Source organism: Protopterus annectens, chromosome 8.part0, assembly GCF_019279795.1.
Source record: "Protopterus annectens isolate FY-2018-M chromosome 8.part0, PAN1.0, whole genome shotgun sequence".
Classification (NCBI taxonomy): Eukaryota; Metazoa; Chordata; order Ceratodontiformes; family Protopteridae; genus Protopterus; species Protopterus annectens.
The window spans coordinates 335,099,681-335,112,408 of record NC_056741.1 but is presented as its reverse complement, the minus strand read 5'-3'; the positions used below and the strand labels follow the sequence as shown (position 1 = coordinate 335,112,408).

The 12,728-nt window shown below is 42.2% G+C and overlaps 1 protein-coding gene across 4 annotated transcripts in view; it reads right to left on the bottom strand.

Annotated features, from left to right (window-relative positions):
* The window catches only part of LRRC71 (leucine rich repeat containing 71), a 2,015,367-nt gene that overhangs the window by 1,199,251 nt on the left and 803,388 nt on the right, over window positions 1-12,728 (bottom strand). For all 4 annotated transcript variants that reach the window (XM_044079834.1, XM_044079832.1, XM_044079831.1 and 1 more), the window contains exon 2: window positions 9,650-9,738. In XM_044079834.1, the coding sequence (XP_043935769.1) occupies window positions 9,650-9,738 (89 nt within the window). The remainder of the gene's footprint in view (window positions 1-9,649; window positions 9,739-12,728) is intronic.

The following is a 12,728-nucleotide window of genomic DNA, read 5'->3' as shown; positions in this document are numbered from 1 at the left end:
CGCCAAACTGTACTGTTGGAGAGCATAGTTATAACCTCTGGCTTCCCAGAATTCTATCTTCTTCATGCTCAGCTCGGTGCCTTATAGAGTTATCTTAGCAATAGTAACTGTATTTTATCTTTTACTAGTTCACATTCACATATACACACATAATGATTTCCAGGAGGAGATGATATCTTTCCACACATCAACCCTTCTTGCTTCTCTGGTACCACAAATGCTACCATCCCAACCAGTCAGGCTCTCCAATTACTGAATACTCTTAAAATAAGCCATTCATAGCAAATTCATTTAGGTATCTTTTGCCAAAAGCAGTCTCACTTCAAAGGATGGATACCAACAGTTATAATTCAACAGTTCTGTGTAGTTACATATATACTGCAATAATCATCCAGGCCTGGATTCCTGGCTGACATAGTTATGCTCTCAGCTGCGATGATGAGTGGCTGTAAAGGCATACAGTCTGTTATAATCCTCTGATTAGATCAGAAATCTGATATTGTAGCTCTCATAGAGTTAGAAATGAGATGGCTGTTTTTTGGCTGGACTGTAACAAAATTTGCTACTGCCTATTTTTACACTGTTGATGAATCCGTTCAATATTGGCATGATTTGGTTGGTGTGAAATGAAGGAAAGCATTTAGAACTGAGAGTTCCAACCATGCAGTCTACGTGGTTTTGGTGGAGGTGAAGTGGACCAAAGTGGAGTGAGGCACTGGAGAACTGGAAAAGAATGGGTTCTGTCTGTTTAAATGTTATGGCGTACAGAAGGGCTTAGGATAGACTTGCCAGTTCATTTGCAAGGTATTACCCCCCAATTTTATTTGTCTTTATGGATACTGTTTGTTCATCACTGTTTAACACTGGAATAAATTTGCCGTTGACTTTGCATGGGGAAAAAAATGGCATTTAGAGTCTGAGTTTGCAGTACAGATAGATTAGATGTATGATGCAAGTGAAACTGGAAATGGACTGAAGTACTGAGGGACTGAAGGTACTGTTTTGTAAAGACTGGATTGGGATGGTAAATTTCATTTTTTATTATTTATTTATTTAGTTAGTTATTTTAGTATCATTCAGATTCTCATCTTGCTTGGGTATATTTTTCAGTTTTTGTTTTGTAGCCTAGGAAAGACTTGCTGGTTTGTATGTTTTACCTGCTAACTTTATTTCTCTTTTCTTTTTTGTCTAAGTATGGAAAAGGGGACTATTTATTTTTGGATAATTTGACAACACTGGCTTGCACCTTTCAGTAATTTTTGTACTTGCTTGTGTTAGCTTTTACTGACTGTGTCAATCATTTAACAATGTAGCCTATTTAGCATTTCTATTTATTGTAATAATTACATTTTAATAGCCCTTTTGTATCTCTCAGAAAATGTTTTGTTGTTAACAAGAATTGCTTTAGTCAATTTATTGCATATTTGCAGTTATTATATTTGGTTTCAATCTGTTTACAATACCAACCTCAAACAACGTAAAAGTACTTAGAAATGTAAGCACTATAATAAACTTGAACTTGAGCCATGTGCTTTTATAGCTGAATAATAAAATACATTTCCTAAAAATGTGTAAAGTGTACTGGTAATTCAATATGAAAAAATGCACATTTGTACAGGGAAATTCAAATAAATTTTACTCAAAGACAGTTATCTTCAAAAAAGTACAAATAAGCAGATGTACCTATTCCTATTACTAAGTGGTAAATAAAACCGGCTACATGTTAACAGATGAAGAACACAAGCAAACTAACAAACATGAGATCACAGTCTATGTGAAGTCGGCTTTCTTCCTCTCTCTCTCTCTCTATTTTCTTTTAATATCAATGGAAGAGTTTTTTCACGGTTTAATCTTTACTCCCTGTCTTGTTTAGAGTTCACCAGCATACACAATCCACCAGACTAACTGATGTGTAGTTCGTAGTAAAAGGCCCCAACATTTCCTGATAATTCAGAGTGATGTTCTGATATAAATCAACTATGGTATATATTCAACTAGTACTGAATTCTTTGACAGTCTTCCCTTTTTCCATACAACACAGCTTCATAAACCCTTTCACTTCCTGCAAAGTCAAAATTTCAAATCTGTGCCTTATGGCGGTCTTTTCCCATAGTTTTCTGGATAAAGACAATTACATGGCACATTCTGATACTGCTTCTCTGACAGGAATTAAAAAGAAGTTATGTACTCACCATAATGTTCCATCTGGGCTGTTGCCTCTTATTTGTTCTTTGACCTATGGGTTTCGGATCCGAACATCAGATCCAACTTGGCCTCTAACCAAAGCTGTAGGCTCCAGCATATGAGCTCCTTCCCTACCCATGATGCTCCTCCTCCAAATCCCTCAGACTGAGTTTTCTGCAACAATACCCCACTCAAGCATCATAGATAAGCTCAACAGCTTAAATGTAAACCCTTATGTCACTTGATGGGTTGCAAACTGGCTAAAGGACAGAACCCATAAAGTTAAAATCGCTGGAGCAATGTCAGACTCCAAGCCAGTCACAAGTGGTGTCCCACAGGGATCTGTCCTGGGACCCCTCTTGTTCAGCATTTATTTCTCAGATGTTAAAGCAAACATGGGAGGGTTGTGGCTGACAAAGTTCGCAGATGACTGCAAACTAGGCACCATAGTAGATACACCAGCGGACACATACATCCTACAAAAAGGCCTCACAGAAACGGACAACTGGTGCCGGAGTCATGGCCTTAAACTAAATGCCAAAAAATGTATAGTCATCCCCTTTGGGAAAAACAAAGTACCCACAAATTATCACATAGACAGCAACCCACTGAGTACGGAAAAGGTAATCAGAGACCTAGGGACCCAAGTTGACAGCGACCTCTCATTTGACACCCACGTTGCCAAAGTGGTTAGAAAAACATTCTACCTTGCACACCTTATCATGAAGGGATTCACATCCAGATCCAAGGATGTCATTGTACCCCTATACTCCTCCCTCATCAGACCCATGATTTAGTACAATGCCCCATTTGGTATGTACCTCATCCGGCATTTGCAACAGCTGGAGAAACCACAAAAGTACCTCACCAAGAGGATCAAGGGTCTCCAACATATGTCTTATTCTGCCAGACTAAAGAAACTCCAGCTCTATTCAGTAGCATACCGCCTGCTCAGAGGTGATCTCTGCCTGACGTACAAGGCCATGTCCAATCAGGAACTGATGGACATGCTCCACCTCAAAAAATCCAAATCCATCAGAACCACGAGAGCTAAAGACTTAAACCTCGGCACAAGTATGAATAGGACATGCTGGAGGGATAGATTCATAACCCAGAGGCTTCCCATGCTCTGGAACAAGATCCCAGTTCATGTTAGGCAGAGCCCCTCACTGACTCTCTTCAAGAGAAATCTTGATGAGTGGATGGGAGATCGTAAGTTTACCCCAGGGGTCACATCTGTGTCACTACTAGACAGGGGCACAGTAAACTAATTCTATTATATAAGGGGACCTTCACTGTGTCACTACTAGACAGAGGCACAGTATTCTAAATCTATTCTGTGCATTTTGTACCATTTTATGGGGTGGCAAAAGCCACATCACTATGGCTAGGCTTACAAATGCCCCTGGGCAGATAGCCTAGTACTAAACTATGAAACTATGAAACTATAGTATATCACATAATCATTATACAAATAAACAGGAAGAAATTACCTAGAAATAAAAGAATCACCCAAGTGGGGATACTGCTACAGCTCAAAGGAGAACAGAAGTATCTGTCCAAAATTTTCTGTTAGGTCTTTCTAAAGGCAGGGGGATGGAGGGAGGGAAGGCTGAAGAGCAAATTAGAGGCAACAACACAGATGGAACATTACGGTGAGTACATAACTTCCTTATCTGATGTTGTTGCCTTCATTTGCTCTCCAACCTATGGGACAGAGTCCCCAGCTACAGAAAAAACTTGGGAGGCCCTCAAGGAAGGATATTCTAGAGCACACAACCAAAAGATGCCTTGTTCCTAGAAATAATGTCCAGTTTGTAATGGGAAAGAAAGGTATGATGATTAGACCAAATAGCAGCTGCACAGATTTTATCAATGGGAAATTTTGACCAGAAGGCTGCAGAGATAGAAACAGATCTAGTAGAATGGGCCTTAATGTGGCATGGTAAGGGGATGCCCTTAGTGGAATACCCATGTTTGATACAATTAGTTATCCATTGAGCTACGGTAACCTTGGAAACTGGTTTACTCAACCAGGACTTGGAAAAGGATACAAAGAGTTGGTCAGATTTTCAAAGCTTTTGGTTCTATCTAAATAGAAGGGGAGTTTTCTATGTACATGCAGCATATGAAGCAGGTACTCTCCCTTGTTTTGAAATTTTGGGAAGAAAACAGGAAGCTTGATAACTTGGTTTAAGTTAGCCTCAGAAGTGACCCTGGGCAAATAGGAAGGGTTAGTGTGCAAAGTAACTCTGTCCTTTTGAAAAATCAGATATGGGGGGCTTGCAAGACAAAGCCTGTAACTCAGATACTCTCTTGGATGAAGTAATAGCCACCAATAAAATAGTTTTCCAAGTCAGAAACTTTAAGTTTACCTTAGCTGAGAGAATTGCAGGATCCTTAATAGAAGGACGTAGTAGAAAAGTACCTTTCAAGAAGGCCTTGCACAATTTAGATGATGCTAGAGAGAAAGAATTTGCCCCATGTGAAAATTGGAGATGGTCGCCAGTCATACTTTCACCATTGAAAAATTAGTCCCGTTACAAAACAAAAAAGATATGCCAAAAAGTCAAACACAGCTGAAACTGAAGCAGAAAAAGGATCTAGATTGTTCTGATGAGCCAAGATGGAGAATCTCTTCCACTTACTGTTGTACAGCTTTCCTGTGGACGGTTTGTGAGCCACAATCAAAATTTTTCTGACTGGGGAAGAAAGCCCGAGAGATCTAGCCATCATTGGAAGTGGAGGAACTAAGCGGTTAGTTTTTGGTTCAGAAGATCCAGATGGGAGTGTCCCAAAGGATGGGACAATAGGTCTGGAGAGGCATCCAGAGTCCAAGTTGGACAAACTAGGTGAGACCAAAGGAAGGAGAACTAAACCTGATGGGGCCAAAAGGGGGCAATGAGGATGACATGGCACTTCAACCTCTGAGCTTTGTGCAGAAATTTGAATGAGTAGAAGAGGAGATTAGGTGTAGAGCAGACTAGGGGGCCAGTCTTGGACCAGACCGCCTCTCGTTGATTGTCCCTGAGGAGGGATCAGGGCAAGAAACTTGCTGCACTTGGTGTTGGAGGGAGACACAAACAGGTCACAGCAAGATTGACCCTGTTTCTGAAAGATCATATTTGCCACTGAAGGATTGAGAAACCACTTGTAAGGCATCAGAATGGCCTGCTGAGCCTGTCCATCAGGATGTTCAACTTCCACAGAATGAGTGCTGCTATGGGAAAGTAGTTGGAAGAGATCGCCCACTGCCACACCCTCATGCCCCCTCGACACAAGGGATAAGACCAGGTTCCTCCTTGCTTGTTGATGTACCAGACACTGACATGTTGTCTGTCTGAATAGCAATAGTTCCCGTAGGGAGAGAGGAATGAAGGGCTTGCAACACAAGAAACACTGCTCTCATCTCCAGAACATTTATATGCAAATTGGTCTCTAGGGCTGATCACATGCCTTGGACCATTTGTCCCAGATAATGCCCCCTCCACCCAAGTTGGGACGCATCCCTGGTCACAGTGGTCAAGGGGGGAGGAAGGATGAATGGGCAGCCCTGGATAAGATCGTTGGATTGGATCCACCAGATGAAAGACTGTTTGCAAATTCTTGAGATCCTGATTGGGTAGGTTAATGGGTAGTTAAGGAGAGACCATTGTATGGCTAAGGTCCATTGAAGTACTCTCATGTGAAGGCGGGCTAATGGCACCAAAGTGATTGTGGCCACCATGGACCCCAAAGCCCTTAGGACAAGACTTGCTTGGGGGGAAAAATGTCCATTATCTGTTTGACATGAGCTATCAGGTTGGAAATGGTTGGTAGAAAGGCTAGAGATTGAGTGGTGTCCAGATGAGCTCTGATGAAGTCTATGACTTGAACCAGATGTAGATGAGACTTTTTTAGATTGATAAAAATGCCCAAGGTCGAGGCTAGATGGAATAGATATTCTCTGGCTTCTAGAAGTTGATCCCTGGTGGAAGCAGTTAAGAGCCAAACATCTAGGTAAGTAAACACCTGGAATCTTTGCAGTCTCCGCTGAGCTGCTACAACTGCCATGCATTTGATAAACAGTCTTACAGCTGTGGTGAGACCAAAGGGCAGTGCTCTGAACTGATAGTGATTGGCTCCCAACCTGAAGTGGAGGTACTTCGAGAGTGCCTGTTCATCTTGATGTGATAGTACACGTCCTGAAGATCTAGAGAGCACATCCAGTCGTCCTTCTGCAGGAAGGGCAGAATGGACTGTATCATGACCATTCATAACTTTGAGTTGGCAACCAACTTGTTAAGAGAGGTGAGATCCAGAATGGGTCTGAGGTCTCCAATCTTTTTGAGCAATAAAAAGAATCTGGAGTAAATGCCTGATCCGAACTGGTCTGGGGGGACACTTTGGATGACTCTTTTTGAGACCAGCTTTGAAATCTCTAATGCTGCAGCCTCCCTTTTATTGGGTGGAACATCAGGGAAGAGTTGTTTGGCGAGGGTTTTAGGAAAAAGGGTACAGAATAGCCTCTGGATAGAATTTTTAACACCCAACAATCTTTTCTGATGGCTTCCCATGCTGTTGGGTGTAGAGACAAATATCCCCTGACTGCCTCCAGAGACGAGCAGTCAAGCAATCTCCTTAGGATTGCTGACTGGGTCGGTCTACGAAAGAATCTCGAGACCCTTGGTTCATTGGAACCCTTCTGCCACGTCTGCCATTATAACAATTTCCCCCTCTGCCTCTGGAAGAAAAGGTCACCCTGTGAATCCTGAAAAGGACCTTGTGATTTACAGAACCACAACTTCTTACCTCCATGCTGGTTCCTGGAAAAGGTCTGTTGTGGGGTAGAGAGGGATATCTGATGGCAGACAAGGTCTTCCCATCCTTTTCACTTTGGGAGAGTGTGTCTTTAACTGTTGGAATGAAAAGTGTCAATCCATCGAAGGGAGTGTTCACAAAAGATACCTTACAGGGTTCTGAAAAATCACACAGCCACATCCAGGTGTGGCGGCTGATGGCAATGCCTAATCTGGCCACCTGTTAGACACCTTTTGCAGCATTAGAGATCAACCTCATAGACGTATTAGAGATAGACTGGACGGTCGCCATTTTTGAAGAAAAGGTTTTCTGTTCCTGGGCAGATATGGACCCCGGGACAGAACTAGAGAGTTCCTTAACTAAGTCCCTCTGTAGCCTGGTTATTTGTGTCAAGTAGTTCAGCACTCACAATGTGAAGGTCACTGAAATGTAAACCCACTTTCTGAACCTGTTAAAAGCCTTAGATTCCCTGTTAGGGGGATGGACAGTGGAGCTCTGCTGGGCCAGCTACTTTTTGGTGGCAGCTGCTACCACCATGGCATCGACAAAAATTCCCTTAGTCCAGTGTGGGTGGTCAGAAGGGGCACTAAGGATCTTATCGTACTGCTTGGGAATTGGTTCCACTGTTTCCTGTTCTTACCACACCCTGCGAGACACAAGATCAATAAAGGGGTCTGCAGGGAGGGACACCCCAGAAGTAAATGGGGTTGACTCAAAGGCTTCCAGAAACACTGACTTCTCTGGGTTAGGGCTTTTGGAAGACCAACTACCCTTTTGGCAAAGGATTTCCATGATGTCTCCAAAGAAGACATCCTCGGGTGGTGATCTGGGGGATCCTTCCCCTTCATCAAGACTGGTGTCCTTTGTGGGGGATTCCAAAGGGGAATCCAAGTGTCTCCTTTTGCAATGGTACTTCCAAGGGACATCTTCAGTGGGGTGCTACAGGGAGGTACTGGAAGACTCCAGGGATTCCAAATGGGAATTAGACTGGAAGTCCTTTAGAGCAGGCTGTCCCAAAGGGGACAGAATAGATGTCTTGGAGGCAAAGGCTGCTGGAGGGGGACAGAGGTCTGAAGCAGGTAGAGTCAAAGCTCTTCTGGGTGCAGAGAGAACCCTCTTCACCACCCTGAACACCAAGGGAGATCAGGACACCATAGGCACCCCCACCAGAGCTGAAGCTGTCAACAGAGAAGCTCCATAAACCCCCAAAACTCCCTGGATCTGAGTGAGGAGTCAGAGCCGAGCTGTCAAATGCCGATGCCCCAAGAGGAAGAGAAAGCTCTGGGACCTGATAACTCTGATATCCAGGGGTGGATTGGAGAATGAGAGATAGGGGTGAAGGTAGGAATATTGCTCACGGATCCAGCACGGGATGGAGCAGGCAAGATCCCCAGCTGAATTTGTGCCTTGAGAAATGTAACCATCATGCTGTCCACCTCAGCTTTGGAAAGGCTTCAGGAGGACCTAAAGGAAGAAGCTACCAAAGTAGGCCTGGAAGAGGACCTGGGCTGCTGCTGGAGAGAGGACTTGGGTCTGGCTGTCACCAGCTCTGGGGAGAAACTTTGGCTCTAGCCTGAAGGGGAGGCCTGAATGACAATAGGCACTGAAGTGATCGACTCCAAGGGTCTGGAAATTTTGGCGGGAGGTTCCCCCAAATGGCAGGATCTACTGGGGGATCTCTTCTGCTCGTCATGCTTCTTAGCAGGAGTTTGAGACCCTGAAGTGGATCGGGTAACTGAGGAAGAAGAACTAAGGAGTCCCTTTAAAATAAGCTTGTTGCACTGATCCATTAGTGCCCTCTGATTAAAGCTGGCACAAATAGAATAAACAGAATCCAGATGAGCCACCCCAAGACACACCACACATTCTGAGTGCGCATCCAAAAGTGGGATTTTGTGCCCACATGTGCTGCACTTTGTAAACCCAGTGGGTTTTGAATCGGCCATGCTGACTAGAACAAGACCAGCAACTATGGCAAAAACACACACACACCAAGAGAGAGATAGAGTAATTAGTGTAAAGATAAATTTAAAGTTCTACAAAACTAGAAACTTTGTTTTTATATCTATAAGTCAGAAGGGAAAGGGGTAGGGAAGGAAAGAGAATTAAACTCTTTTAGAAAACTGCTCTAAGGCAGAAAAAGAAAATAGGAAATAGGAAAGGCAAACTATAAAATTTAGCTCAGATATTAAGCAAAAATTTACTTACTGACCGATTAACAGCCCTGAGGAGCTCAGAGTGTGAGAACCCAATGCTTAGCGAAGTTCAGCAAACAAGATCTGAGGGATTTGGAGGAGAGGAGCATCATGAGTAGGGTAGAGCTCAGACATTGAAGCCTACAGATTTGGTATGCAGCCAAGTCAGATCCGATGCTCGGATCCTAAACCCATAGGTTGAAGAGCAAATGAAGTCAACAACATCAGATCAGTGTTTTACTAATGTGTACGTGAATGGCAAAAAAACAGTTTCATACGAGGCATTTTTGCTGCATTTCCACTGAAAATTATATTTTGGCTTTGTTCTATAAAAATGATTTTATATCTTGTATAACTTGTCTAAACTCTATGCTGATTTTTTTGTTTCCTTTCCTCCCTTGCATCAGATCAGGAAATAAGCCTTAGCTTAATATTTCCACTGCGCAATGGTTAGTATTGCTATCCTTTACCTGAGCTTTTTTGTTCTTCTTCACTGCTTGCTGTTCCCTTCTCTTTTGCTCCTTTCTCCTTTTTCCCCATCTTCACTTTCTTAACAACACTAAAAAGGAAATAAAAATCAGCAGTCAAGACATGTGAGTTAGCAGTCAAACAACAATTTTCAAACTCAAGACCAAGTCATAATAGCTAGCTTGTTTCTCATTGATTTATTTACTTACATTTGTCTGATAACCAGATAAGTGAGCTGGTATAATCACCATGTACAATCATGACCCAGGCCAGCATCACAAAGACAAGACATATAAGAACAGAAAATATGAAATATTAACTTAATAATATAATGCTGTTACACATCAGTGAATAAATCAATTGCACAATACAAAAATGTAATATTAATTAAACATTGACAATAGTTTGTTATATGTTTAATCACCGTGTGAAACTACTGTACAAAGCAAATTATACAGCACTGGATGAAGTAAAACATAAATATATTAAAATTAAGTAATAACCATAAGTATGCATCTGTGTTGTCCATTTTCATTCTTCCTCAACGTATGTGTCTCAGATCCAATCTTTGGAATCAAACTACCCAATCTCTTAGATTCCTGGATCTGACTCTCAAACTCTGCCCTTTAACAATAATACCCCTTGCTTTTCAGATTACATCAGATTGAGTTTGTTGCTGATAAATATAACAAGAAAACAGAGTACAGACAGAGAGTGGCTCAAACTGGGAATAATGGTTCCCATAAACCACATCAGGTCACTCCCAAAGGATAAGGATAATGAGAAGGTGGGTGGAGAGTTGAGGAAGAATGAAAATGGACAACACCGATGCATAGTTATGGTGAGTACATAACTTTAATATCTGATGTTGTCATTTTCATTCATTCCGCAACATATGGGACAGACTCCCCAGCTACATTAATCTTAGGTGGCCCTCATGAAAATTATTCCAGAGAACCACTGAGCCAAAAGCAGTCCTGTTCCTGGATATGATGTCCAACTTGTAATGAGCAATAAAGATATAAGAATTGGACCAAGTGGTTGCAGCAAAAATGCCATCAGTTGAAGCTCTGGCCCAAAAGGCAGATGATGTAGTCATGGATCTAGTCGAATCAGCCTTTGGAGATTTAAGTGAGGACAATCCTCTCAGAGAATATACAAAGGAAAAGCAATCTGTTATCCATTTAGCTAAGGTAACTTTAGATACTGGTTTTCCCAACTTGTTTTTAGCAAAGGAAACAAACAGTTGATTGTTTTTCCAAAATCCTTTTGTTCTATGTAGGTAAAAACAAAGTTGTCTATGTACATCTAAAAGATGTAGCATGTGTTCTCCCTTATTGTCAAATTTTGGAAATAAGACTGGTAAATTGATTACTTGATTTATGTTTAACTCAGAAACAACTTTAGGTAGGAAGGAAGGGTTTGTATGTAAGATCACTCTGTCCTTGTGAAAAATCCAATAAGGCAGTCTTGAAGAGGGTGCTTGGAGTTCAGAAACTTGCCTTGCAGATGTAATGGCAACAAGAAAAATTGTTTTCCAAGAAAGAAATTTTAGATATGACTTAGCTAAAGGTTTAAAGGGGGTTTGGATTAAAGTTTGTTGTAAAACAGTAAGATCCAAGGATAGACTAGGGTCTCTTACTGGAGGTGTAAGCAGAAGAGTACCCTTCAGAAACAGAAAAGTCTTTCAAATTTTAGAAGAAGCTAGAGGGAAGGCATTATGGTCTATGTGGTAATTAGAAATGGCTGCAAGCTGGACTTTTACAGTGGAGAAACTGGCACCACTCTGAAAGATTGAAGCCAGAAAATCTAATACAGCAGGAATCTGAGCTGTAAAGGGATCCAGTTTTCTTTGTTCCGCCCAATATGAAAATCTCCATTTACTCTTATAAATCTTTCTGGTAGAAGGATTTTGAGAAAAGGATAAAATCTGACAAACCAGAGAGGACAGCCTGGACTATCTAGCCATCATTGGAATTGGAGAAACCAGGTGGTTAACTTGAGGCCTTGAATATCTGGATGAATCATTCCCAATAGATGCAAAAGTAGATTCAGACTTGGGTCTAGTGTCCAAGGCAGACATAGAAGATGAAACTATAGAATGGGAACCATACCTGCTGAGGCCAGAAGGGGGCAATGAGGATTACCTTGCTCTTCAACCATTGTGCTTTCTGGAGAAATTTGGACATTAAAGGAAGGGGAGGATAAGCATACAGGAGACTGCTAGGCCAAACATGGACTAGAGTATCTCTCGGTGACTGCCCTAAGACGGAATTGGGGCAAAGAACCTGCTGCACTTTTTGCTGAAGGGAGAGTCAAAAAGGTTGCAACAAGGTTGACCCCAGTGACAAAAAATAATTTCCGTCACTTCAACACTGAGAGACCAATCATGCAGCATCAGGATGGTTCTGCTGAGCTTGTCAGCTAAAACACTGGTTTTCCCCAGTATGTTCATTGCTAGAAGAAAGCAGTTGGAAGATATCACCCATTGCCAGACTTTCATTGCTTCTCGACAAAGGGGTTAAGATCTGATTCCCCCTCTTGTCTGCTGATGTACCAAACCACTGACATATTGTCTGACTGTATAGCAACTGTTCTAAGAGGAAGACAGTTCTGAAAGACTTGCAATGCTAATAGGACTGTTCTCATCTCTAAAACACTGATATGCAAATTGATCTCGTCTGGGGACCACGTGGCTTCAACAGTCCTTCCCAAGAAATGCTACCCCAACCCAGTTGTGAGGCGTCTGTGGTCAATGTGGCTTTTGGGGAAGGAAAGATAAATGGGCATCCCTGACTAAGTTCGTTGGACTGGACCTACCAAAGTAGGGAATCCTTGCAGGCTCACAAAATCTTTATAGGATACTTCAGTGGATGCTGAAGCATTGACCATTGTACCGACAGGGTCTACTGGCGATGTCTCATGTTTAAGCGAGCCATGGGTAATAGGGTGATCACTGCAGCCATCGAACCTGAGTCTTGAAGAGCCAGTATGGCAGGAGGAGAGGGATGGTCTAGAATCTGTCTAACATGCAATCTTAAGGAATGAATTCTGCTCCAGGGTAAGAATGCAAACTGTTTA